Source organism: Chiloscyllium plagiosum, unplaced genomic scaffold, assembly GCF_037043375.1.
Source record: "Chiloscyllium plagiosum isolate Xiang-an unplaced genomic scaffold, Cpla_swu_hap1 HiC_scaffold_10, whole genome shotgun sequence".
In the NCBI taxonomy this organism is placed as follows: domain Eukaryota; kingdom Metazoa; phylum Chordata; class Chondrichthyes; order Orectolobiformes; family Hemiscylliidae; genus Chiloscyllium; species Chiloscyllium plagiosum.
The window spans coordinates 78343839-78370695 of record NW_028270148.1 but is presented as its reverse complement, the minus strand read 5'-3'; the positions used below and the strand labels follow the sequence as shown (position 1 = coordinate 78370695).

The window sequence follows — 26857 nt, the reverse complement described above, 5'->3', positions numbered from 1 at the left end:
TCACAAAACCGTGTTGACCATCCCTAATCAACTTATTCCTCACTTGATGATTATAAATTCTCTTATAACCTTTTCCAACACTTTACCCACAACCGAAGTAAGGCTCGCTGACCTATAATTTCCAGGGTTGCCTCTACTCCCCTTCTTCATCAAAGGAAAAACATTTGCTATCCTCCAGTCTTCTGGCACTCTTCTTATTGACAGTGATCACATAAAAATCAAAGCCAAAGGCTCAGCAATCTCTTCCCTGGCTTTCCAGGATAAATCCCATCTGGCCCAGGGGACTTATCTATTTTTACACTTTCCAGAATTGCTAACACCTCCTCCTTATGCACCTCAATCTGATCTATGTGTTGCTGGAAAAGCACAGCAGGTCAGGCAGCATCCAGGGAACAGGAGAATCGACGTTTCGGGCATAAGCCCTTCTTCAGGAATTCCCGAAACGTCGATTCTCCTGTTCCCTGGATGCTGCCTGACCTGCTGCGCTTTTCCAGCAACACATTTCCAGCTCTGATCTCCAGCATCTGCAGACCTCACTTTCTCCTCAATCTGATCTAGTCTGGTAGCCTGTATCTCAGTATTCTCCTTGGCCACACTGTCTTTTTCTGGAGTGAAAACTGACGAAAAGTATTCAGTTAGCACTTCTCCTTCTTCTATGCCTCCATGCAAAACTTACCACCATTATGTTTGATTGGCCTTAACCTTATTCTAGTCATTCTTTTATTCCTGATATAGCTATAGAAAGCCGCAGGGTTTTCCTTGATCTTATACGCAAAAGACTTCTCATGTCTCCTCCTGGCTCTTCTTAGCTCTCTCTTTAATTACTTAATCCTCGAATGTAGATTGGAATTTCAATATTTGCCATTGATACAAAACGTGGACAAGTGGCAAACAGTAAGGATTACATGAATAACCTGCAGTATAACATAGGTAAGCTATCAAAATGGGCAGCTGGAATTTAATGTCAAAACATGTGGCACTGAACAACACAGCAGGTCAGGCAGCATCTAAGGAGCAGGAGAGTCAATGTTTCAGGCGTAAGCCCATCAATCAGGATTGAAGGGCTTTATGCCCAAAACATTGACTCTCCTGCACCTTGGATGCTGCCTGACCTACTATGCTTTTCCAGCAATGTCCTAGTGGCATTATCGCTAGACTGTTAATCCACCATAGCATATGGTACAATTTGAACTCAGTAAAACCTGGAGTGAAGAGTCTAATGATGACCATGAATCCATTGTCAATTGTTGAAAAAACCCAACCAGTTCACTAATGTCCTTTAGGGAATGAATCTTGCCATCCTTACCCGGGCTGGCTTACATGTGACTCCAGATCCATAGCAATATGCTTAATTCTTAACTGCCCTTTGGGCAATTACGGATGGCAATAAATGCTGGCCAACGCCCTCATCCTGTGAACGAATATAAAAAAACTTTTCGACTTTGATCTCCAGCATCTGCAGTCCTCACTTTTTTTCATAGTTAGAATTTACTCTGTGAATCTAGTTTAATACATAGAAATGCAAAGTGATACATTTAGCAGAAGGAATTGGAAAAGGCAAAGATTATTCAGGGACCGAGGGACCTGGATTGCATGCACATAGATCTTTAAAGATTAGAAACAAAAACGTTGCAGATGCTAGAATTCAAAGTAGACAACTAGGAGGTTAAAAGAACACAGCAAGCAAGGCAGCATCAGGAGGTTGAGAAGTCAACATTTTGAGAACAACCCTTCTTCAGGACTCAAAAAGGGCTATACCTGAAATGTTGACTTCTCCATCTCCTGGCTTGCTGTGTTCTTCTATCTTATGTTTGTCTACCATAGATCTTTAAAGGCAGTTCAGATAGCAAATGGGATTTTGGGCTTCATAAAACAGAGGCACTGACTGTAAAAACAAGGAAATCATGCTGAACTTTTAAAAATGTAAGGCTCCAAGTAGGGTATTACACCCAATTCTCATCACAAGGGTCCAATTTATAAACGATGTGAAGATCCTTGAGAGATACTAGGGGAGATTTACCAGAACGATTCAATATCCATAGATTTTTGTTGCAAGATTAGGTTGGAAAAGTTGCTTTTGTCTTCTTGGCTTAAAAAAACTTGAGGGCAAATTTGATGGAAGCGTTTGATTTGATTACAACAAATTTGGACATAGACAAAAAAAATTGTTCCCATTAGTTGGTCATACGAGTGCTAAGGACACGCATTTAAGACTGACAAGAAATGCAAAGTGAATTTGAGAAGGAATCTTTTGCACAGTAAGAGGTAATGACAGAGAACATACTGCCTCTGAGTTTGGAGAAAACAGAAATAATCAACAATTTCAAAAGGAAAATGGATGGGCATTTTAATTAACTAAATCTGAGACTGACTGGATTGCTTCATGGAGAACCAACATGGACTCAATGTGGAAAAAAAAACAATTCCTTGCTGTAAATGTTTCTATGATTCTAAATTAAAGCAAGGTGTTTCCCTGTGCAGTCTACAGCATAAACTCCAATGCATAATCTGGGCTACGTTAGCTAAACACAATTCCATATGGACAACTGACCTCAGCCATTAAGAAGAGTGCTGGTGACAAAAAAAGAGTAATTTCTTCTCTCTAATACATGAACCGTCCTTGATTTAAAAACAAATGTATGAACATTAGGTGGCTTTGTTGCAATACCCCAATTTTAAAAGTCAGCCCGACTCTCAGTTGAAGAAATAGCATTTGATTGAGGGAGAGAACAGAGGACAATTAATGATCTTGCAGCCATTCTCCAATATGATCTGGCACCTTCTATGAGCAGTCATGGAAAGTCGAGAACCTGAGCAAAGATCAAATATAAAAAGATCTTAAACATCCAAAGCTAAAATTATCATGCAATGGAGCTGTGATATTCTCTGATGTTTTGGACAAAAAATACATCAGGGTTGTTTGAAAGACGAGTCTGTTTTTGATACTGGCAACGACACTCCCTCCATATTTCATGGAGCTTGTTGCACCTGACAAATCAACTGCTCAATGAGAAGCATAGATGACTTAGGTGGCAGTCTTTAAGGGAATACACAGTGTATAGGCTGCAGACTGTAGAGGGATCATGACACAAACGCCTTTCAACCTGCTTGAATATATAGCTTCTACAATTCTTAATTTCTAATATGTGCTTTTTCCCAAGTACGCCATCTCAGTAGAATATGAATTCTTTTCTATGTCTCACCTTTTCTGGGTTTAAACCAAGTTCCTTGACAACAGCAATTGACTGTGCAGCGAAAGCTTCATTAATTTCAAACAGATCAACTTCATCCAATCTCCAACCAGCTTTATCCACCTAGTAAATTTAGGATGTCAGTAAATTAAAACCATGGTTTAGCAGTAGTTGAACATAATTTGTATTCCACCAGACTTTGAAAAAACAAATCTTTTGGTGCAACGTCTTGTAGATTTGTTTGTGGGAATACTTGAATGGCAAATTAATTATCATCATGGGTGATAACAGCAAAAAGGTGATAAAATCAGTATATATAGTACAGGAGCAGAATTAAGCTGTTGGAAGAACTATTTTCACAATGTCACATCTCTTATTCTCAGCTACTTGTTTCTTGACCAAAACACCAAGCCAATCACAGAATGTGTGACAGAAACATTAAATCAAGACAGGTTGGTGTGCACACAGCTCATGGAGTTAAGAAATTGGACAAGAAGAAATGTATACTTACAAACATATATTGAGTTGCAAATGGTCACAGTGATATACAGTCTTTTTTGCGACTATATTAGATTCTTGATTTTGTTGGTAACATATACAAGGGTAATGTTAATTGACTAGTAATCCAAAGGCACTGGGACAAAAGGTTCAAATTCCACTGTTGTAGCTGATGGAATTTAAATTATATGCATTAAAAATCTGGAATTAAAAGCTTGTCTCAGTAACAGCTACCCTGAATTCATTGTTGTAAAAATCTATCTGATTGACTAATGCCTCAAGGAAACGAAACATGTTCTAACTAGTCTAGCCTATGTATGAGCCCAAACCAAAAACAACGTGGTTGACTTTTACATGCCTTTTGAAAGCCTGTTAGCCACTAAGTGATATTAAATTGCTGCAAGGTCAGAAACAAATGAAACGGGATGAACCACCCAGCAAAAATCCTTGACACTGATCTAACTTCCTTAGAGCCAGCTCTCACAGTGAACAGAACCACTGACACTCCATTTGTATCTGTAAGCTAGGGCACCGATTGGAACAGATTAATAGCCCAAAAAAGGGAATTCATATTCTATGATGTCCACTTGGCTGATCTTGTTATAATCACTACATTCCTCCCCCTGTTATTCTTCTTGTTTTGTAGCTCCTCCTCCAACTCTGCCTGCGGAGTGTAATGCATAGTGGCTTACATTTTGCACCTGGAGCATCTCAAAAGAAATTCATTCTCCTCTTCAGGCAGCAAAACTGTTGAGGCGGCGACATCCGCCTGGTCCATCTCAAATTCCGAGATATCTTCAACGTTTGATGGTTAGGGAAAGCCCACAGGTTCTGGAACAGTTGGAATGCCAGTGCAGGTGCTAGGTATGTTTTGCTCCCACTTGGTTTGCGAATTTGCAGCTTTCATATGGTCATGTGCTTGTTCAGGATCATCACACCTACCCCAACTTCATATGGCACTGGATGTGACTTCACATTGACCATGTCTCTTACCCATGCAGAATCACTCTCCTGGTTCCTACATAAAACTCTGTTCCCTGAGGTAAACTGTCTCTTCACCACCGTACAGAGTTTTATGTCCGACATTGGTGTTCTTGATGTGTTTTGCCCTCCTGTGGCCAGAAGGACCATCCGAAATAATGAACTTCTGATGGACAATAATAAACTTACCATGGAGTCACAAAAGATGAACAATGATTAAAGCATACTGGGAAATAGAACCCAGCCTTGACCAAAGTGACTGCTAATCCACATGCCGCAGCATCCAAATAGGTTGCAGCTGCTATAGACAGTTTGCCATCTAATTTAGAACAGAGAACATAGAACATCTTGCTAACATCTTCATTTTGGAAACCCCTGGATGATCCTGGTGGAGTTCCTGCAGCGACCTTTGCTCAGGACAACCACTGTAGCTCCACATAGTAATATCATGATCTGATCTCTCCAGGTCCAAAATGTTTTCAATTCTTTGGCTTCCCCCATCACCACCAGCTGTTTCAGTTTTGCCAGGAGCAAACTTTTCTGCGTCCAAAGTCTGATATTGTCATCAGTGACTGCAAAATTTAAAACCGAACAGACTCTTCCAACGGCAGTACCACCAGCAGTTCATCTGCTAATGGGAGGCAGTTCAATACATTCACATTTGACATTGGATTTCCAGACGGTGTTCCAACCTGTATTTATACGCACTTAGTGTTACAGCCTACCGCTCAATTCTATCTCAACCTATTGGCAGCACTGACTTGTCCTCTTTAAGTAGACCTTCCAGAGATTTTCGGTCCATAATATTACAAACCTGCAACTGTAAAAGTATTGGTAGAACATCCTGACTCCAAATATGACTGTCAAAACTTCCTCTGTCTGGGGGCATACTTTTTGTCCTGCATTAGCCAAAGTCCATATGTGTACTCTATTGAGCTAATGTGTACTCTTCACTGGGCCAGCTATGAGCTTATATGCCATACAAGAGGTCATCGCATTTCAATACCAGATCTCACTCTGGATCATAGTATGCCAACACTGTAGAGGAGGATAGCTGTTTCTTCACTTCTCTGAAAGTTAAGGCTTTGCTTTGCATTCATTTCGAAGTCTGACCTTTTTTAAGAGTTGATGCAAAAGTGCCATAATGGAGGCCAGGTTATGCATGAACTTTCCACAATACTTCACCAGCCCAAAGAAAGACCTAAGTTCCAGGAGAGATGTGGGTGCCAGGGCTCCTCTGATCACTTTCACTATATTCTCCAATGGATGTAACCCAATCTTATCAACTCTGTAGCCCAAGTACACATTTTACCCTTCCAAGGTGAAAGTTGGCCTGGGATAAATGTTTAAAGTCTATGTCCAAATTCTCTAGGTGCTCCATATTGGCTTCCCCTGTTATTAGCATGTCATCAAGATAAATAGTGACCTATGGTAGACCTTGCAAAATGTTCTCCATCATCCGTTGAAAAATTGCACAGGCTGACAATACCCAAAATGCCAGTCTCATATATTAGTGAAAACCCTTATGGATATTAATTGCTGGGAATCCTCATCCAATTGCATCTGCAAGTACACATGGCTCATGTCCAGCTTTCTGCCTTCCTGCCAGCTTTGCACATAAATCCTCTATGAAACAGATTGGGTACTTAACCAGTCATAAAAAATTGATTACTGTTTGTTTAAAATCCCCACAAAGGCGAACTGACTCGTTGGGATTCACAATTGGTAGAACGGTGCTGCCCATTCCGCAAGCTGGACTGGTGTGATTATTCCTTCGCTTTACAAACTTCGAATTTCTGCCTGTATTTTTGTCCATAAGGCGAATGTCACTGCACAGACCTTGCAGAATTGTGAAATTGCTTCTTGGTCAACAGGCAAGGTGGTCTTGGCTCCTTTGAGAGCCCCTAGACTTTCCTGATATTTAATTAGGACTTCACTCAGGTAACCATTTTCTAATTGAAAAATCCAGGTTAATCTTTCTCAACCAATTTTGCCCCATCAGCCTTAGCCCAAGCCTTCTACTGAACCAGATGTTTCTCAGAAGAAATCAGAATGGAAGTTGTACCCTTAATCTGCAAAGGTTCCCCAGTATAGGTTCTCCAGCTGAGGTCTTGCGTAAACGTAAGGATTAGAGTCCAGAGAGAATTTTGTTAAAGAATGGTTCTGCGATCACTGAAAGGGCCATATTGGTATCGACCTCTATTAGAATAGGGTCTATTGGACCATTTAACTAGATGTTTATTTTGATTGGTTTGATTTGGATGTTGCTAAGCAATTTGAATGGTCCAAATCAAAGGTGGACTTTCCAGAGTGTGCACACTCCTGGATACCATCCTATGAGTTCTCTTACTCCATTAGGTCTAGTGGAACTCTTTTGCTGTCTTGAATCTGCATACCAGCAGCAACTTCAATGGCTTGCTGGCCCAGATCCTGAAGAAAATTTTAATCATTTGGTCAAGGCTTGGTTTTGTTTTGGGGTTTTGCTCTGTGGATTGACCTAGAGTCCCTTTGTTTAGGATATGACCTGAGTGAGCTTGTGCCTTCATTCAAGTGGTGTTCCCAAGTTTTACTGAACCTGTAACCCATATGCTCCATTTGCTGCATCTTCCACTTTTAAAGCTAGTTGTAATACCAGTTTGAACTTCAGCTAATGGGCATGGTTACACCACTTCTCCCACATACCAAATGGTCACTCAGCATCTCATTGAAGGTTAAAACAACCTCTGTCAGTCACCTTAATCTAGTCAAAAATCTCAATACAGACTCGTCTGGTTCTCAAATTGCCAAGTAAAATCCATAGTATCTCAGAATTACAGGAGGCTTGGATTCATGATATTCCTTAACTAAATCTGTCAATTCTTGCAAGGTTTTAGTATTTGGTGCCTCAGGGAAATTTAGGGCCCTAATAACTGAAAACGTTGCGGGTCCACAAGCTGTTTAGTGAATTACTCATGGCTTTCCATCTGTCCCAATGTCATTTGCCTAAAGAAAATAAGGCATTCTTCCCACATATTGGGCCAATTTTCAACAGCAGGATCAAACGAGTCAAGCTTCCCAAATAATAATGGTACCAAGCCAGAACTGCTCGCCCCAACTCAAAATTTGACTGTTCAGTTAGGACTATGTTTTTCATTTGTCACCACTGAAATAATTCCACAAACACCTTTTCCTTTACTTACACATGGAAAGTCCTCGATACTGATCCAGCTGCCTCAGAGCAAGCTCTCAGAGTGAACAGAACTTCTGAAAATCTTGTTTGCATCTGTTAGCAAGGCTTCCCGATTGGACCAGATTCAAAGCCCCAATCGGGGTACTCATATTCTATGAGGTCTACCTGGCTGACCTCATTACAATTACTGCAACTTGAGCACTGGAAATGACAATGCCGACCCCAACCCTGCTGACCATTGAAAATCAACCTCAGTACGACTTGTGCCAAGACTGAGCTGCCCCACAGATTAGTCAAGCAACATAGTTACCTGAACCAAAGCAGACCTGACAGCATATGTCTCAGAAACGACCATCATCTTTCCTGGGTTTGACATGCCCCATTTACAGGCCATATTCAGCAGAGTAGTGGCACAATGCACAGTAGGATTGGGCCGGGAAGGGGAAATTCTAAACTGTACTTAGAATCTATTTACTTCTGATAAGAAGTACAGAAACCTGGTCTATAGAGAGGCATGGTTAATCCAAGATTTGTTAAATTCAAATTGTAAATCACAAACTCCAATAAATTCTTTGATAGGATAATACAGAATATTGATCAAGTTAGATCTGTAGATACTGCATGTAAGAACTTTGGAAGGCAATCAACAAAGGGACTTGTAAAAAGATAAAAGCACGTAGAATTATGGGGAAGTAGTGGTATAGGTATGAAAGCGAAATACTACAGATTCTGGTCATCTGAAATAAAAACAGAAAATATTGAAGGTGTGACTGCATCTGTGGAGAAAGAAAGAGTTAACATTTTTAGTCCAGTATATAAATAAGGCTCGCTGAGCTCGAAGATTTGTTTTCAGACGTTCCATCACCCTGCTAGGTAACATCATCACTGAGAGTCTCCAGTGAAGCGCTGGTGGTATATCCCAACTTTCTATTTATAGGTCTTGGTTTCTTAGGATGGGTGATGTAATTTCTAGTTCTTTTTTTTCCAAGAGAATTTATTGATTGAGTTCTGGTTAGAATGCCATGCCTCTAAGAATTCTTGTGTGTGTCTTTGTTTTGCCTGTCCTAGGATATGTGTGATGTCTCAGTCAAAGTGGTGTCCATTATAGTCTGTATGTAGGGAAACTAGTGATAGTGGGTAGTGTCTTTTGGTGGCTAGTTGGTGTTCATGTATCCTGGTGGCAAGTTTCCAGCTTGTTTGTCCAATGTAGTGGTTTTTACAGTTCTTGCATGGTATTTTGTAAATGATGTTAGATTTGCTGGTAGTATCCCAGTTTCATTAATATGACTCTTCAGAACTGTTGGGGTTCTCCAGCATTTTCTGTTTCTGGCTTAGATATAAAAGCCTATCAGTGCAAGAGACAAAGATGAACTGAAATTTCTCGGAGTAGTGATTTGTAGTGATGTTCCTCAAGGATTAATTTTAATCTTCTCAAATTTTATGAATGACTCAGTCTCAACTATAGCAAGAAAAGCAGTAGATAGTGAGGATGAAAGTTTATAGCTTATGGATGACACAGAGATGATGAAATGACGGTGGAGTTCAATGTGAAGAGTGTGAAGTGATACATTTTCAAAAGACTTGAATAGAAGAGTCATTATTGTCACTTGTATTGTTTACAAAACAAAGTCGCCACAATGTAACACTTAAGTTGCCATACCACAGCGCCTAAGTTGCCTTAACATGACCAATATGAAAGATGGCTAAAATGCATAATTTCGAAAAGTGCAGGTGAGTAGAGATCGCAGTCACCATATACGCAAATTCTTAAAGATGGTTAAGCAACACATAAGCTATTTGGATTTATTAAACAGAGGTACAGCATATTAAAGCAGAGAGAGCTTTATGAATCAATGGTTAAGCCTCAACTGGGCAATCCTGGGAACTACAGTTTGGAAATTTATAAATGATATAGAAAAGATTAACCAGGTGTTACCAACTTTGAGAGATTTTGATAAGGACTGAAGAAATTGGAAAACTAAGGACTGATCTCCTTGTAAATTAAATGGTTTCAGTTTTCTAAAAGAATAGACTTCCTACTGATTTCCTAACAGAATTATCTGACATAAAGGATGAAATAACCAAGAAAGAAATGAAACATTTGGCTATATTTTGGTACAGTCCATATTTCAGAAAGGCATAGCATTAACAAAGTTGGAAAGGAAATCGCATCTCTTACTGCTTTCCTTATTGCTGGTATAGGGCCAATTCCCATAATAGCAGGATCCAGTCCAGCTTGTGCCCAGGATACAATACGTGCCAAAGGCATCAGGTTTCTTTTAAGAGCTTCTGATTTCTTCATCAAAATTACAACCGCTGCTCCATCATTTATACCTGTAGCAACAGGAACCAAAATAACATCAGTCCAGTCATTGTAATTGTTAGTAACTGCTCAAGTGATGAAAATGACCAGGGTTAAAGGAAAGATGCATCACCCACCTGATGCATTAGCAGCTGTAACGCTACCAGTCCCATCGTTTATAAAACATGGCTTCAGTTTTGACATCACTTCATAGCTACTACCGTGACGGGGAAATTCATCAGCAGATACTTCAAAAGAGCCTGAAAAGAGATATGTCTATGTCCAGTTATTTACAAGCAAAAGCTAACACAAAACACTCCTGTAATCATTTTGAGGTAGACTTTTGTATAGGGTCATTAGAGTCCTTTTCACATGAAAACTAAGATCTACATCACATCCCATTTATGTCAAGCCAAAAGATAAAATGTATTAATTTGGAGCACTGTGTGCAATTTTGGTTACCTTACCTGAGGACAGGCAGGAGGCTGGAAGAACACAGCAAGCCAGGTAGCTTCAGAAGGTGGAGAAGTCTACATTTCGGGTCAAACCCTTCTTTAGTCCTGAATTTGGGAGTCCAGCATTTGCAGCTTTTTTTTGTCTCTAACCTTACCTGAGGAAGCATGTTCTGGCTATGCAGAAATTGCAACAACGGCCAATTTGCAGGAATGCAGGATTGATGTACAAAGAAAATCTGGATCAGTTAGGAATAAATTCACTGGAATTTTGACAAATTCTCTGACACGTCCCTCCCCTTCCTGGACCTCTCCATCTCCATTAATGACGACCGACTTGCCACTGACATTTTTTACAAACCCACCGACTCCCACAGCTACCTGGATTACACCTCTTCCCACCCTACCTCCTGCAAAAATGCCATCCCGTATTCCAAATTCCTCTGCCTCCGCTGTATCTACTCCCAGGAGGACCAGTTCCACCACAGAACACACCAGATGGCCTCCTTCTTTAGAGATCGTAATTTCCCTTCCCACATAGTTAAAGATGCCCTCCAACGCCACGTCCACATCCCGCCCCTCCGCCCTCAAACCCCACCCCTCCAACCGTAACAAGGACAGAACCCCCCCTGGTGCTCACCTTCCAAGCTACCAACCTTCGCATAAACCACATTATCCGACGACATTTCCGCCACCTCCAAACTGACCCCACCACCAGGGATATATTTCCCTCCCCACCCATTTCCGCTTTCTGCAAAGACCGTTCCCTCCGTGACTACTTGGTTAGGCCACGCTCCCCCCCCCCCCCCCCCCAACAGCCCACCCTCCCATCCTGGCACCTTCCCCTGCCACTGCAGGAATTGCAAACCTGCGCCCACACCTCCTCCCTCACCTCCATCCAAGGCCCCAAAGGAGTCTTCCACGTCCACCAAAGTTTTACCGGCACATTCACCAATATCATTTATTGTATCCGTTGCTCCCGATGCGGTCTCCTCTACATTGGGGAGACTGGACGCCTCCTAGCAGAGCGCTTTAGGGAACATCTCTGGGACACCCTCACCAATCAACCCCACCGCTCTGTGGCCCAACATTTCAACTCCCCCTCCCACTCTGCTGAGGACATGCAGGTCCTAGGCCTCCTCCACCGCTGCTCCCTCACCACCTGACGCCTGGAGGAAGAACGCCTCATCTTCCGCCTCGGAACACTTCAACCCCATGGCATCAATGTGGATTTCGCCAGTTTCCTCATTTCCCCTTCCCCCACCTCACCCCAGCTCCAACCTTCCAGTCCTGCCTATCTTCCTTTCCACCTATCCATTCCACCCTACTCTCTGACCTATCACCTTCATCCCCACCCCCATTCGCTCTTTGCTACCTTCCCCCACCCTTCTCTCTGGCCTATCAGCTCCATCCCCACCCCCATGCTACTTTCTCCCCACCCCCACCCCCCTCTCATGTATCTCTCCACTCTGCAGGCACTCTGCTTCTATTGCTGATGAAGAGCTTTTGCTCGAAACATCGATTTTCCTGCTCCTCGGATGCTGCCTGACCTGGTGTGCTTTTCCAACACCACTCTGGTTTCCAGCATCTGCAGTCCTTGTTTTTATCCATTTAGCACTGAGATGAGAGTGGTGGAATTCTCTGCTAAGGAATGTGCTTGAGGCCAAAACACTGAATCTTTTCAAGGAGTTAGATGTAGCCCTTTGGGTTAAAGGACTCAAAGGGTATGGGGAGAACGTGAGAACATGGTATCCAGTTGGATTATCAACCATGATCATTGAATGGGAAAGAAGGTTTGAAGGCCAAATGGCTTAACCTCTGCTCCTATTTTCTACATTCACTGCCTTGATACACGAGTTTATGTTTTTCAGGAAGGTTTTTCACTCAGTGCAGAATCCATTTTACTATAGTTTGCACAGAGGTAATATTGAAAGTGGCTAAAATCAGGAATGAAAAACAAATGAGAAAATTTTGTAAAGGGAGAAGTCATCTACAAGATTATTCCAGCATTAGCAGATGTGCAAAAATGAAGGAGATTCCAAGGATAGAGGAGGCTGTGTCAAAGGTATGCAAAATTATGAGAGGCAGATGATGAGAAATATTTGCTCGTGGTAGATGTGTCTAAAGCTGAATGGTACAAATTTAAGATGTGATGGAAGTGCTTCAGAGGAGATCAGGGAAAAATGTTTTCAAAATGTGAAGCATGGCAGAAATATGGAATATGCTGCCCTGAGAAGGTAATGAAGACAGGTCCTCTTGCAACATTTCAGAAGCATCTGGATAGGACAACGTAGGATATGACTAAGCAAAGGCAAATGAAATTAGTGTAGTCATGGTGTTTGTTGGCTGGCATAGACATGGTGGGGCAAAGTCAAAGAGTGTGGTGCTGGAAAAGCACAGCCAGTCAGCCAGCATCAGAGGAGCAGGAGAGTCAACATATCATGCATAAGCTCTTCATCAGGAATGAGAGAGGCTGACAGATAAATGGGAGGGGGTGGGGCTGTGGGGAAGGTAGTTGGCATTGTGATAGGTAGATGGAGGTGGGGATGAGGGTGATAGTTTAGAAAGAAAGGTGGAGGGGATAAGTGGAAAGGAAAATGGACAGGTAGGACAGTTTTAGAGAGCAGTACCGAGGTGGAAGGCTGGATCTGGGATGAGGTAGGTGGGGGGGAAATTAGGAAACTGGTGGAATCTACATAGATCTCGTGTGTTGGAGGGTCCCAAGGTGGAAGATGAGGCGTTCTTCCTCCAGGTGTTGGGTGGCTAGAGTTTGACAGTGGAGGAGGTCCAGGACTTGCATATCCTTGGCAGAGTGGGAGGGGGAGTTCAAGTGTCCAGCCACAGCGCGGTTGGATTGTATAGTGCATGTGTCCCAGTTATGTTCTCTGAAACATTCCATAAGTTGGCGTTCTGTCTACCCAAAGCAGAGGAGACCACATCGTGAGCAACAGACACAGTAGATGACGTGTGTGGAAGTACAGGCAAATCTCTGTCAGATGTGGAAGGATCCTTTGGGTCTTCAACAGAGGTGGTGGAGGGGTGTGTGGGCGTAGGTTCTGTACTTCTTATGGTGGCAAGGGATGGTGCCAAGGGATGGTGCCAGGAGTGGATGGTGGGTTGGTAGGGGCGTGGACCTAACAAGGGAGTCATGGAGAGAATGATCTCTGCTTAACGCTGATATGGGTGGGGAAGGAAATAGATCCCTTTTGATAGGGTCTGTTTGTAGACAGCGGAAATGGTGGAAGATGATATGCTGTTTCCGGTGGTTAGTGGGGTAGAGGGGGGGGGTTCTGTCCTTGTTGCGATTCAAGGGCAGAGGTGGGGTTCAAGAGCAGAGGTGTGGGAGGTGGAAGAGATGTGCTGGCGGACATCGTCGGACCACATGGGAGGGGAAATTGTGGTCCTTGAAGAAAGAGGCCATCTGGGATGTTCTATGGTGGAATTGGTCCTCCTCGGAGCAGTTTGGGAACCTTGAGCAGCATGGATGAGTTCGGTTTCTGTGTTATATGAATCTGTCACTCTATGACATTTGGCTTCAATGGGTGCAGAGAATGACCTTCATTCAGCTGCCCTCAGTACATATCAGGGTGCTGAATTGAGTGAAAATAAGTTTTATAGTATGTGGGGAAGTATGAGGTTATTTATTTTCATCATAAAAATGAAAACCGGGGAGGGCAGCAGTTGCCAGGATCATAGCACCATGGCAGGCACTGTAATTCAGAAGGGCAGGAAAAAGACTCATAGGGCCATAGTCATAGGGGATTCTATTTTGAGGAGAGTAGATAGGCGGTTCCGTGAACGAAAATGGGACTCCTGGATGGTATGTTGCCTCCCAGGTGCTCGGGTCAGGAATGTAATCGATCGGCTGCAGAGCATTCTGAAAGGGGAGGGTGAACAGTCTTGGTGCGTATCAACACCAATGATATAAGTGAAAAATGAGATGAGGTCCTGAAAGCAGAATTCAGGGAGCTAGGAGAGAAGTTAGAAAGGAGGACCTCAAAGGTAGTGATCTCGGGATTACTACCAGTGCCACCTGCTAGCCAGCGTAGAAATGTAAGAATAGACAGGATGAACACGTGGCTTGAGGGATGGTGTAGGAGGGAGGGGTTCAGACTGGTTGGACATTGGGACCGGTTCTGAGGAAGGTGGGACTATTACAAATTGGATGGTCTACACCTGAACCAGACTGGAACTAATGTCCTTGGGGGAGTTTTTGCTCCTGCTGTTAGGGAGGTTTTAAACTAATGTGGCAGTGGGCTGGGAACCAGAAGAGAAGACAAATAGACAGCGAGATGGAAACTGGAGACTGTAAGAATCATGAAGTTAGCATTAATAAGGGGAAGAGTAGGGAGAGAGGAGATGAACGCAAAAGAACTGGTGGCCCGGAGTGCATATACCTTAATGCAAGGAGTATAGTGGGTAAGGCAGATGAACTTAGGGCTTGGATTGGTGCCTGGGGAGTATGACGTTATTGCAATCATAGAGATTTGGGTGAAGGAAGGGCATGATTGGCAACTAAATGTTACAGGATATAGACGCTTCAGACAGGACAGGGAGGTAAGTAAAAGGTGGGGTACTAGTTGCATTGCTGGTCAAGGATGATATCCTGGCTGTGCTCAAGATGGCCATTATGGGGGCTTGTGTAGAGAGGCATTATGGGTGGAGCTGAGAAATAAGAAGGGTGCAGTTACATTGTTGGGGCTGTATTACAGGCTTCCCAACAGTGAGCGTGAGGTAGAAGAACAAATAGGTAAAGAGATTATGGAAAGATGTAGAGGCAACAGGATGGTGGTAATGGGAGATTTTAATTTTCCCAATAGTGACTGGGATACACTTAGTGTCAGAGGTCTGGATGCGGCAGAATTTGTAAGAAACGTCCAGGAGAGTTTTCTAGAGCAGTATGTTAATAGTCCGACAAGGGAAGGAGCCCATTGGACCTGGTGTTAAGGAATGAGTCAGGCCAGATGGTAGAAGTTACAACAGGGGATTTCTTTGGGAACAGCGACCACAATTCTGAAAGTTTTAGAATACTTGTAGACAAAGATGAGTGTGGTCCTAAGGGAAGAGTACTAAACTGGGCAAAGGCCAATTATATCAAAATTAGGCAGGAGTTAGAAATGTGCATTGAACACTGCTATTTCAAGGCAAGTCCACATTTGATATGTGAGAGGCTTTCAAAGATGGGTTAAAGATAGTACAGGATAGGCACGTCCCGTTGAAAGCAAAGGATAGGAAAGGCAAGATTCGTGAACCGTGGATGACAGGAGAAATTGTACGACTAGCCAAGAGAAAAAGGGAAGTGTATATAAGGTCCAGGAAGCTAAGAACAGAACAGACCCTGGAGGAATATCAGGAGAGTAGGACCAGATTTAAACGAGGAATCAAATGGGATAAAAGGGGTCATGAAATAGCTTTATCGAGCAGAATTATGGAGAATCCCAAAGCCTTTTACTCTTATATAAGAAGCAAGCGGATAACTAGAGAAAGGATTGGTCCACTAAAAGATAAGGAAGGAAGGCTATGTATCGAACCTGAGGTAATGGGTGAGATTCTGAATGATTACTTTGCATCAGTGTTCACTGAGGAGAGGGACATGATGAATATTGAGATTAGAGATAGAAGTTTGATTATTCTGGATCATGTTGACCTAGGTAGGGAAGATGTGTTGGGTAGGCTAGAGGTTATTAAGGTAGACAAATCCCCAGGACCGAATGAGATCTACCCCAGATTGCTGAGGGAGGCAAGACAGCAAATAGATGGGGCCCTGAGATAGCTTTGTAGCATCCTTAAACACAGGTGAGGTGCCGGAGGACTGGAGGGTTGCCCCTATATAAGAAGGGTAGTAGGGATATTCCGGGTAACTACACACCAGTGAGCCTGACGTCAGTGGTGGGAAAGTTGCTGGAGAAGGTACTGAGGGATAAAATCTACTTATATTTGGAAAAGAATGGGCTTAACAGTGATAGCCAACATGGTTTTGTGCGGGGGAGATCGTGCCTTACCAACTTAATAGAGTTCTTTGAGGAAGTGACTAAGTTGATCGATGAAGGAAGGGCTGTAGATATCATATACATGGACTTTGTATAAGGTTCCCCATGGTATGCTAATGGAGAAAGTGAAGTCATGTGGTGTGCAGGGTGTTCTAGCTAGGTGAATAAAGAACTGGTTGAGCAACAGGAGACAGAGAGTAATAGTTGAAGGGAGTTTCTCAAAGTGGTGTTCAAAAGGAAACAGGGCCGCTGCTGTTCGTGATATACATAAATGATCTTGAAGAGAGCATTGTTGGTATGATCAGCAAGTTTGCAGATGACACGAAGATTGGCAGAAAGCATAGGGGACTGTCAAAGAATACAGGAGAATATAGATAGGAGAGTTGGGTGGGGAAGTGGCAGATGGAGTTCAATCCACGCAAATGTGAGGTAATGCATTTTGAGAAGTCTAATTGTAGGGCAAATTATACAGTAAATGGAAGAGCATTGGGAAAAGTTGATGAACAAAGAGATCTTGGAGTGCAGGTCTATTGTACCCTGAAGTTTGCTGCACAGGTGGATAGACTGATAAAGAAGGCATATGGTATGCTTGCCTTCATCGGACGGGGTATTGAGTATAAGAGCTGGCAGGTCGTGTTAAGATTGTACAAGACATTGTTCAGTCGCATTTAGAATACTGCATACAGTTCTGGTCTCCACATTACCAAACAGAATTGGACCCTTTGGCGAGGGTGCAGAAAAGGCTTACGAGGATGTTGCCTGGTATGGAAGGTGCTAGATATAAAGAGACGTTGAGTAGGTTAGGATTGTTTTAATTAGAAAAAAGGAAAATCTGGGGGGACGGTGATTGAGGTCTACAAAATCATGAAGGATATAGACAGGGTCGATAGAGATAAGTGTTTTTTCTCAGGGTGAAGGATTCAATAACAAGAGGTCACGCTTTCAAGGTGAGAGGTGAAAGGTTTAAGGGCGATACACATGGCAAATACTTTATACATAGGGTGGTAGGTGCCTGGAATGCGTTGCCAGCAGAAGTAGTAGATCATCATTTAAGATGCGTCTGGACAGATGCATGAGTAGGTGGGGAGCTTAGGAATTGGGCGACAGGTTTAGACAGTGGATTTGGATAGGCACAGGCTCGGAGGGCTGAAGAGCCTGTTGCTGGGCTGTAAATTTTCTTCGTTCTCTTTGCTCTTGGGATCCAGCACCAATTCTTGTGGCACTCCATTGGTCACAGGCCTCCAGTCTGAAAAACAACCCTCCACCATCACTCTCTGTCTTCTACCTTTGAGCTAGTTCTATATCCAAATGGCTAGTTCTCCCTGTATTCCACGAGATCTAACCTTGCTAACCAGTCTCACATGGGGAACCTTGTCGAACACCTCACTGAAGTCCATCTAGATCACGTCCACCGCTCTGCCCTCATCAAACCTCTTTGTTACTTCTTCAATCAAGTTTGTGAGACAAGATATTCCATACACAAAGCCATGCTGACTATCCCTTATCGGTCCTTGCCTTTCCAAATACACGTACATCCTGTCCCTCAGGATTCCCTCCAACAACTTGCCCACCACCGATGTCAGGCTCACTAGTCTAGAGTTCCCTGGCTTGTCTTTACCATGCTTCTTAAACAATGGCACCATGTTAGCCAACCTCCAGTCTTCTGGCGCCTCACCTGTGACTATGACATCAAGCAATTAAGAATGAAAATGGCATGCTGGCCTGCACTGTAAGGAGTTAGGCTACAAATATGAAGTTGTCTTGCTGTAATCGTGTTGGGCACCTGAGACATTGTGCAGTGTTGTTCTCCATATTTAAGAAATAGCATATTTGCAATGGAGGCAGCAGAGTGAACTCTCTGGAAGACAGAGACATTAGCCTGGATTTTCCAATGACCTAACAGTCATTCCAACATAAACAAAAGTTGCTTGGGGGTACCCTGTGGAATCCCCATCATAGCACACTCCAAAGGAAATGTCCAGAAATTGAAGATTGTGGAAGCCTGGAACCCTTTGAAAAGCCCTTCCTAATCGTTAATGATTATGATGTGGTAGGCATCACAGAGATGTGGTTGCAGGGGGTTCAGGACTGGCAGTTAAACATCCAAGGATTTATAACTTATCAAAAAGACAGGGAGGGTCGCATTGATAGTTAAGAATGAAATTAAATCTATGGCACTGAATGACATTGGGTCAGATGATGTGGAGTCTGTGTGGGTGAGGGGGGGGGGGGGCGGGGGGGGGGGGGGGGTGGATGGGGGGTGGAGGGTGAATTTAAACAGCCATGGCTGACAAAGGAAGTCAGGAAATGTATCATAGAGAGAGAGCATACAAAGTGCACTGGGAAGTCAGAAGATTGCGAAGACTATAAAAACAGAGGATAACAAAAAGAGAAATAAGGAAGGAGAGGATCAAATATGAAGGTAAGCTAGCCAGTAATATTAGAAATTATAGTAAAAGTTTATTTCAATACATAAGAAACAAACGAGAGGCAAAAGTAGAAATTGGGCCGCTCCAAATTCATGCAGGAAAGCTAGTGATGGGAGATAAGGAAATAGCTGAAGAACTTAATGAATACTTTGTGTCAGTCTTCAAAGTGGAAGACATGAGTGATATCTCAACAATTAAGGAGAGTCGGGGCAGAGTTGAGCATGGTAGCCATTACAAAACAGTAAGTGCTAGAAAAGCTAAAAATTGATACATCTCCTGGCCCGGATGGGCTACATCCTAGAGTTCTGAGGGAGGTGGCTGAAGAAACACGGAGGTGTTGGTTGTAACCCCCTTGTTCAAGAAAGGATCAAGACAAAAGATGGAAAATTATAGGCCGATTAGCCTAACCTTGGTTGTAGGTAAAATTCTAGAATCCATCGTTAAGGATAAGATTTCTAAATTCTTGGAAGTGCAGGATCGGATTAGAACAAGTCAGCATGGATTTAGTAAGGGGGGGTTAGAATTCTTTGAAGAGGTAACAAGTAGGTTAGGCCAGGGATACCCAGTGGATGTTACCAACCTAGACTTCCAAAAGGCCTTTGATAAGGTGCCTCATGGGAGGCTGCTGAGTAAGGTGAGGGCCTATGGTGTTCAAGGTGAGCTACTGGCATGGATCGAGGATTGGCTGTCTGACAGAAGGCACAGACTTGGGATAAAAAGGTTATTTTTTGGAATGGCAGCTCGTGACAAGTGGTGTCCCACAGGGTTCAGTGTTGGGGCCACAGCTGTTCACTTTATATCTGGATGAAGGGACTTGGGGGCATTCAGGTGAAGTTCGCCGATGATACGAAGTTAGGTGGACAGGCATGTAGTTCAAAGGAGGTGGGGAGGCTGCAGAAAGAGTTAGACAGTTTAGGAGAGTGGTCCAAGAAATGGCTGATGAAATTCAATGTGAGCAAATGCCAGTTCTTGCACTTTGAAAAAAAGAATACAGGCATGGACTAATTTCTAAACGGTGAGAAAATTCATAAAGCCAAAGTACAAAGGGATCTGGGAGTGCTAGATCAGGATTCTCTAAAGGTTAACTTGCTGCTTGAGGCCGTGGTTAAGAAAGTAAATGTAATGCTGTCATTTATCTCAAGAGGGTTGGAATGTGAAAGCAGTGATGTGCTACAGGGACTTTATAAAGCTCTGGTTAGGCCCCATTTAGAATACTGTGCTCAGTTTTGGGCCCCACACCTCAGGAATGACATACTGGCACTGGAGCAGAGATTCACACAGATGATCCCTGGAATGGTAGGCCTAACATATGATGAACGGCTGAGAATCCTGGAATTGTATTCATTAGAGTTCAGAAGGTTGAGGGGAGATCTAATAGAAACTTACAAGATAATGCATGGCTTAGAAAGGGTGAACGCTGTGAATTTGTTTCCATCAGGCCGGGATACCAGGACACGTGGGCACAGCCTTAGAATTAGAGGGGGTCAGTTTAGAACGGAAATGAGGAGACATTTCTCCAGCCAGAGAGTGGTGGGCCTGTAGAATTTTTTGTTTGGAACGCAGTGAAGGCCGGGACGCTAAATGTCTTCAAGGCAGAGATTGATAAATTCTTAACCTCGCAAGGAATTAAGGAATACAGGGAGAGTGCGGATAAGTGGTGTTGAAATGCCACCAGCCATGACTGAATGGTAGCGTGGACGCGATGGGCCGAATGGCCTTATGTCTTATGGTCTAATTCAGTTTAAAATCAAAATTTGGAGAAGAAAATTTGGACTAAAAGGAAGTCTGTCTCCTGGGTAACTGTTTCACTGTCGCCATATTTAAACTACACATGCCTAACTACACCTCCCTAGACCTTGACCTGACATCCCTGGGACCGACCCCTCCTTCCCTTACTCTGGATTCAAACCACTTCACCTGCTCTTTAACAACCTCCTTTCCCCTGCTTTTGGACACTGTTATTTCTCTCCATGACATTAAGCATGCTCACTCTTTCCCCCACTGATGGATCCTTCCCTGCTCCATACCGAACCATTCCTACTGCAGGACTCAACATCCCCCACCCATCCAGATATACCCTAAACACTGCATGCATTACCTAGCCCCTTTGCAGCCTTGCATTCTACCCATACTCCAACCTGTCTGGCACCCTACTCTCCCTGCATCCTAACATCACACTTTATGTACTTAGCATCTGGCAGAAGCTGTTTGGACCTTAAAATTACACAATACAACAGGAAACTTCTGTGAACATGGGGCACTATTTTCTTTCTCCGACATTCTGGCACGGTAAAACAACTGTCAGAATGGAAGTACAGTTCCACAATTCTGAAGGAGTTTTCAGGAATGCAGAGTCCCCTCCTTTTATAAAAAGGGGCAGTGCAGCAATCTATGAGAGGTTTCTCCTCACTTCCTAAATGATTGGATCTCTTATCCCAAAACAGGAATTCTTTTGTTCTAGCACAAATCGGCACTTCTCAGAAAATCTCCTTGCCGGCCCATGTTTTACCTTGGCTGGGAAATCAATAATGAAAGGTTCTTGAATGAAATGTGGTACAGCTACAAATGCTCAGTGTCACATAATCAAAATTTATGCTGATGAGATTAGTCAGTAGTCATGTATCCCTGGACACTACAGGGCAGTTTGCCATGGCTAGTCCACCGAACCTGCACATTTTTCCACTGTGGGAGAAAACCCAAGGACCCGACAGAAATCCACACAGAGACGGAGAGAACCTGTCACTTAGATGAGGACATATCTCTTCTCTCAAAAGAAAGTAAATCTTTGGATTTCTCTAACCCAGAGGGTTGTAGATGTGCAATTACTGAATTTATCTAAGGTTAAGACAGATTTCTGGTCTCTCAGAGAATTAGCAGATATGGGAAGCACACACAAAAATTGAGCTGAAGGCTGATAGGCAACTAGGTTTACCTGGTATAATATGTCAGCAGTCAGCAAACCTTCGGAGACTTTGTGGCACAAGACTATTAAAAAAATCAGCAAATTCCTAAAATGTATGTGGTACCGCTATAAATGCTCAGTGTCACATAATCAAAATTAATGCTGGTGAGATTAGTCAGTAGTCATGCATCCCTGGACACTACATGGCAGTTTGCCATGGCCAATCCACCTAACCTGCACATCTTTCCACTGTGGGAGGAAACCGGAGGACCCGATAGAAACCCACAGAGAGGCGGGGAGAACCTGCAAACTCCAGACCAACACCATGACTCTAAGTCGCCCTCTGCAATTGCTTAGCAAGACAGTTAATTCAACAGCCATTGAAAAATCAATGTTGGCATTGCCAGTGATGACACATACCATGAAATAAGGAAAAGATGCTTTCCTAGGACTATATTAATTCATAGATACCTCCTCACCATCATGGATTTATCCACTTTATTTCCAGAGGCAGCGCTAGTTTAAAAAAAAGCAGCAATAAGTTCTGACCGAGGTGTTGGTCCAGTTTTTCCAGTTCCTTTCAATTGCCAAAAGAAGTTCAAACTGACATGATCACATTTCATGTTAGATAGGTTTCAGAAGGTCATGTGTAATTTAGGAGATCAGCAGCTCACGTGACCTGGTTATTTTCTGCAGCCCCAAGATTATCAGACACCATAGAATATGATTAGAATTTATTGCCTTGAGCACTGCCAGAATTAGGAAAGATATTGTTCTTGTTATTTGGTGTAGCACTACAGACCACATCATGAACTTGTGGCATCAGTATTGAGTTTTATATGCTGTTATAATCACAGTGTTCAGTACAACAATTGTGGGGGTATACAGATTAAATGCAGCTATGAGGGTTTACAGCTGTTACAGAAGTAAGTGATGCCAGCTCCTCAAAGGTTTAAGGTTCATTCAACACTTTCATGCTAATCTTGTCAATGCAAATGATCCTGATGTTTTTGAATTAAGGGAAAGGCTCAGCCACTAACTGCAATGCAGTGGTTGCTGCTGGAATTGTAAATGTACATTACTGCTCAGAAAGATCAAGCTGTTTGGTTGGCTTGGTTGAGATGTCCTCTCTACAATCAAATAGCCTATAAGATATACTGTCAACACTGACAAATGCAAGACCATACAATCATTACCCCAGTGTTAGCACTCTCAGAAGAAGGCTGAAATTCCCTGATCGAGACCAAAACCACTTTTTCTACAGTCCTATTCTTAGAAAACCAAAAGTAAAGCTGACCAAGATCAATGTTGAAGATTTCACAAATGCTTCATGTGGGATCACACCAATACCTTTTCGAGATGGGACACAGATGGGTACAATTTCCTTGTCAAAAAATCCTGCTTTTTGTGCCTTCTCAGTTCTTGTCTGGGATTGTACAGCAAATTTGTCCTGTTCTTCTCGACTAACATTCCATTTTTTGGCCACATTCTCGGCTGCAGAAGGAGAAACAAATAAAAACTAAATATAGTGAAATGCCCATGCTGTAAAAGTCATGATAAGCTACTTTCCTAAGTGTAGACATGTGGATTGTCAGGAAATATAACAAGTAATTGATCAATCTTGCACCATTGATCCATGCTCAAAATTATTCTACTAAGTACAAACTTAGTTATAGTACTCAGGCATCCAGCCATTCAATCTGCAATTGCTTCACATATTTTTGCTAAAACTCAAGAGTCATTTAGAGCACTGGTTGTCTATTGAGTCCACACAGCTGCCTGTGGAGCAATCCAGTCAAACACCCTGAAAAGCTAATCTCGCCTCGTAATCTCTTAAAATATGAGTGACAAAGAACTCCCAGATTCCATTATTTGAAGAAAATAAGATCTTTTTTTAACTCTAAAAGTGAACATTAAAAACCTATTCACAATGCCAAGCCCTCTTTTCTCTTAACTGCCTATTATCTGCCTCCAAACCTATAACATCATACTGTTTCCATAAGACACTCATTAAAAATATATCAACTTAATTTCAAAACCACACAGTAGCTTCCTTCTTCTGTGTCTTCCATCTTCCAGCTGCTAGGTCGTTTCCTTTCTTTTTACTGAGAGTATATTTCACATGGAAAGATACCTTTGATAGAGAGGGTTTCCTAAATTCTTGGAGAGCAACATGTCATATTGGCAAATAACTCTCTGGCTCTACAACAGTTGCTCTCTGACCAATTTTCAAAATGTCTACATTTTATACGTCCCAACATCGAATCATCTCATTGGTTCAATGTTGGCAAAACAATAAATTCAAACTTGATTGGGTTTCACAATCCTGGGGCATAATTTAAACTAATTGGTTAAATTCAAATTGTTGTCAAAACAGCAACCAAAACTCAGGTATCCATTTCATAGCCAAATGTTATATATTTTCAATTTTCCAGTACACTCTGGGACTGTCATTTAGTCACATTCACAGGTGCTTGTAATCTCTCAGTTCCAAACAGCATTCTCTCTCAAATTTCATCACACCTCCCTCTTAAGAAATAAGTAAACCATCATTATGAGAAGATGGCTTCACTTTTTTTCTCTAATTCTTAATTCCAATACAATGAAATACATATGTCATTAATCTAAGTTATACTATTCATATTAATTTCTGCACAAATATATAACATTGGAATCAGTCAAATCTTATCTACACTTTTTCTGTCAAATTCGCTTTAATACATCTGCTATCACACTTTTATGACACACAACATGCACAATTTGTAAATTAAAAACCTGTAACAGATGACTCCAATGAAATAGTCTCATATTTTTGCCTTTAAATCTCTCTACGAATGTAAGAGGATTGTGGTCCATGTACACAATTGTCTCTGGCACATTGTTCATCACATCAACAGTAAAATGTTGGAAGGCCAGTGCCAAACTCAATAATACCTTTTTGATGGAAGAGTATTTTCTTCGAATGGAGGACTGTGACTTGAAAGAAGTTCTGGGATCTACATATTAGTCACTCGAAACCTGCATCCTCAGATGATTAAAGACTTGACAGCAATCTTCACACCAATTGTATGACATTTTGATCTTTTATTATAAATTCTATGTCCTGTGATCCTGCCCCATTAGCTACTTGATGAAGAAGCAGCCTCTGAAAAAGTGAGAACTATTACCTGGTGTTGTGTGATTTTTAACTTTGTCCACTCCAGTACAACACCAGCACCTCCACATCTTACATTAATGATGGTTAGGGAGTGGCCAATTCTCCCATTTGAGGTGTTTTCCAGTTTGGTTTAGTTTCAGCAGGCAGTCAGAAGCTGCAACAGTGCAAAAAAAATGTCATGCTTCAACAGGTGATTCTTAACTGACTTCGCTCTCTGAAATTTGTCTTGCTCCTAAGAACGGGATTTTGAACGTACCTTTTGCAAAGGGGTGTGTTTATGGGATATTACAAGAATTGGAACAGCTCCTTAGTTAAATAGTGGTATTGGGTCAGTTGAGTTATCATAGAGATATACAGCACAGAGAGAGACCCTTCGGTCCAACCAGATATCCCAACCCGATCTAGTTCCAGCTGCCAGCACCTAGACCATATCCCTTCAAACCTTCCTATTCATATACCCATCCAGATGCCTTTTAAATGTTGCAATTGTACTAGCCTCCATCACTTCCTCTGGCAGCACATTCAACACACGTACCACCCTCTGTGAGAAAACACTGCCCCTTAGGTCTCTTCTATATCTTTCCCCTCTCATCCTAAGACTATGCCCTCTAGTTCTGGACTCACCCATCCCTGGAAAAAGACTTTGTCTATTTATCCTATCCATGCTCCTCATGATTTTGTAAATCTCTACAAGGTCTCCCTTCAGCCTTTGACGCTCCAGGGGAAACAGCCCTAGCCTATTCAAGTCTCTCCCTATAGCTCAGATCCTCCAACCCTGGCAACATCCTTGTAAATCTTTTCTGAACCCTTTCAAGTTTCACAACATACTTCCAACAGGAAGGAGACCAGAATTGCATGCAATATTCCAACAGTGGCCTAACCAATGTCCTGTACAGCCCCAACATGTCCTCCCCAAATCCTGTACTCAATACTCTGACCAATAAAGGAAAGCATACCAAACTCCTTCTTTACCATCCTATCTATCTGCCACTCCACTTTCAAGGAGCTATGAACCTGAACTTTAAGGTCTCTTTGTTCAGCCAACACTCCCTAGGACCTTACCATTAAGTGTATAAGTCCAGCTAAGATTTGTTTTTCCAAAATGCAGCACCTCGCATTTATCTAAATTAAACTCCGTCTGCCACTTCTCAGCCCATTGGCCCATCTGATCAAGATCCCATTGTAATCTGAGGTAACCTGCTTCACTGTCCACTACACCTCCAATTTTGGTGTCATCAGCAAACTTAATAATTATACCTCTTATGCTCACATCCAAATCATTTATATAAATAATGAAATGGACCCAGCACCGATCCTTGTGGCACTCCACTGGTCATTTAAGCCAGTTCTGTACCCAAATGGCGAGTTCTCCCTGTATTCCATGAGGTCTAACCTTGCTAACCAGTCTCCCATGGGGAACCTTGTTGAACACCTTACTGAAGTCCATGTAGATCACGTCCACCGCTCAGTCCTCATCAGTGCTCTTTTTTACTTCTTCAAGAAACTCAAGTCAAGTTCGTGAGAGATGATTTCTCACACACGAAGCCATGTTGACTATCCCTAATCAGTCCTTGCCTTTCCAAATACATGTACATCCTGTCCCTCAGGATTACCTCCAACAACTTGCCCACCACCAATATCAGGCTCACTGGTCTATATTTCCCTTGCCTGTCCTTACCACCCTTCTTAATCAGTGGCACCATGTTAGGCAACCTCCAGTCTTCCATCACCTCACTTGTGACTATCAATGATACAAATATCTCAGTAAGAGCCCAGCAATCACTTC

At 42.5% G+C, this 26857-nt stretch overlaps 1 protein-coding gene across 2 annotated transcripts in view; it reads right to left on the bottom strand.

Annotated features, from left to right (window-relative positions):
* The window catches only part of acat2 (acetyl-CoA acetyltransferase 2), a 107631-nt gene that overhangs the window by 2710 nt on the left and 78064 nt on the right, over positions 1–26857 (bottom strand). The window contains exons 5-8 of one of the 2 annotated variants that reach the window (XM_043696187.2): positions 23265–23408; positions 10279–10401; positions 10019–10173; positions 3204–3314 (exon numbers count right to left, since the gene is read on the bottom strand). In XM_043696187.2, coding sequence (XP_043552122.2) covers positions 3204–3314; positions 10019–10173; positions 10279–10401; positions 23265–23408 — 533 coding nt within the window. The remainder of the gene's footprint in view (positions 1–3203; positions 3315–10018; positions 10174–10278; positions 10402–23264; positions 23409–26857) is intronic. The other variant, XM_043696189.2, reaches the window with a different exon arrangement.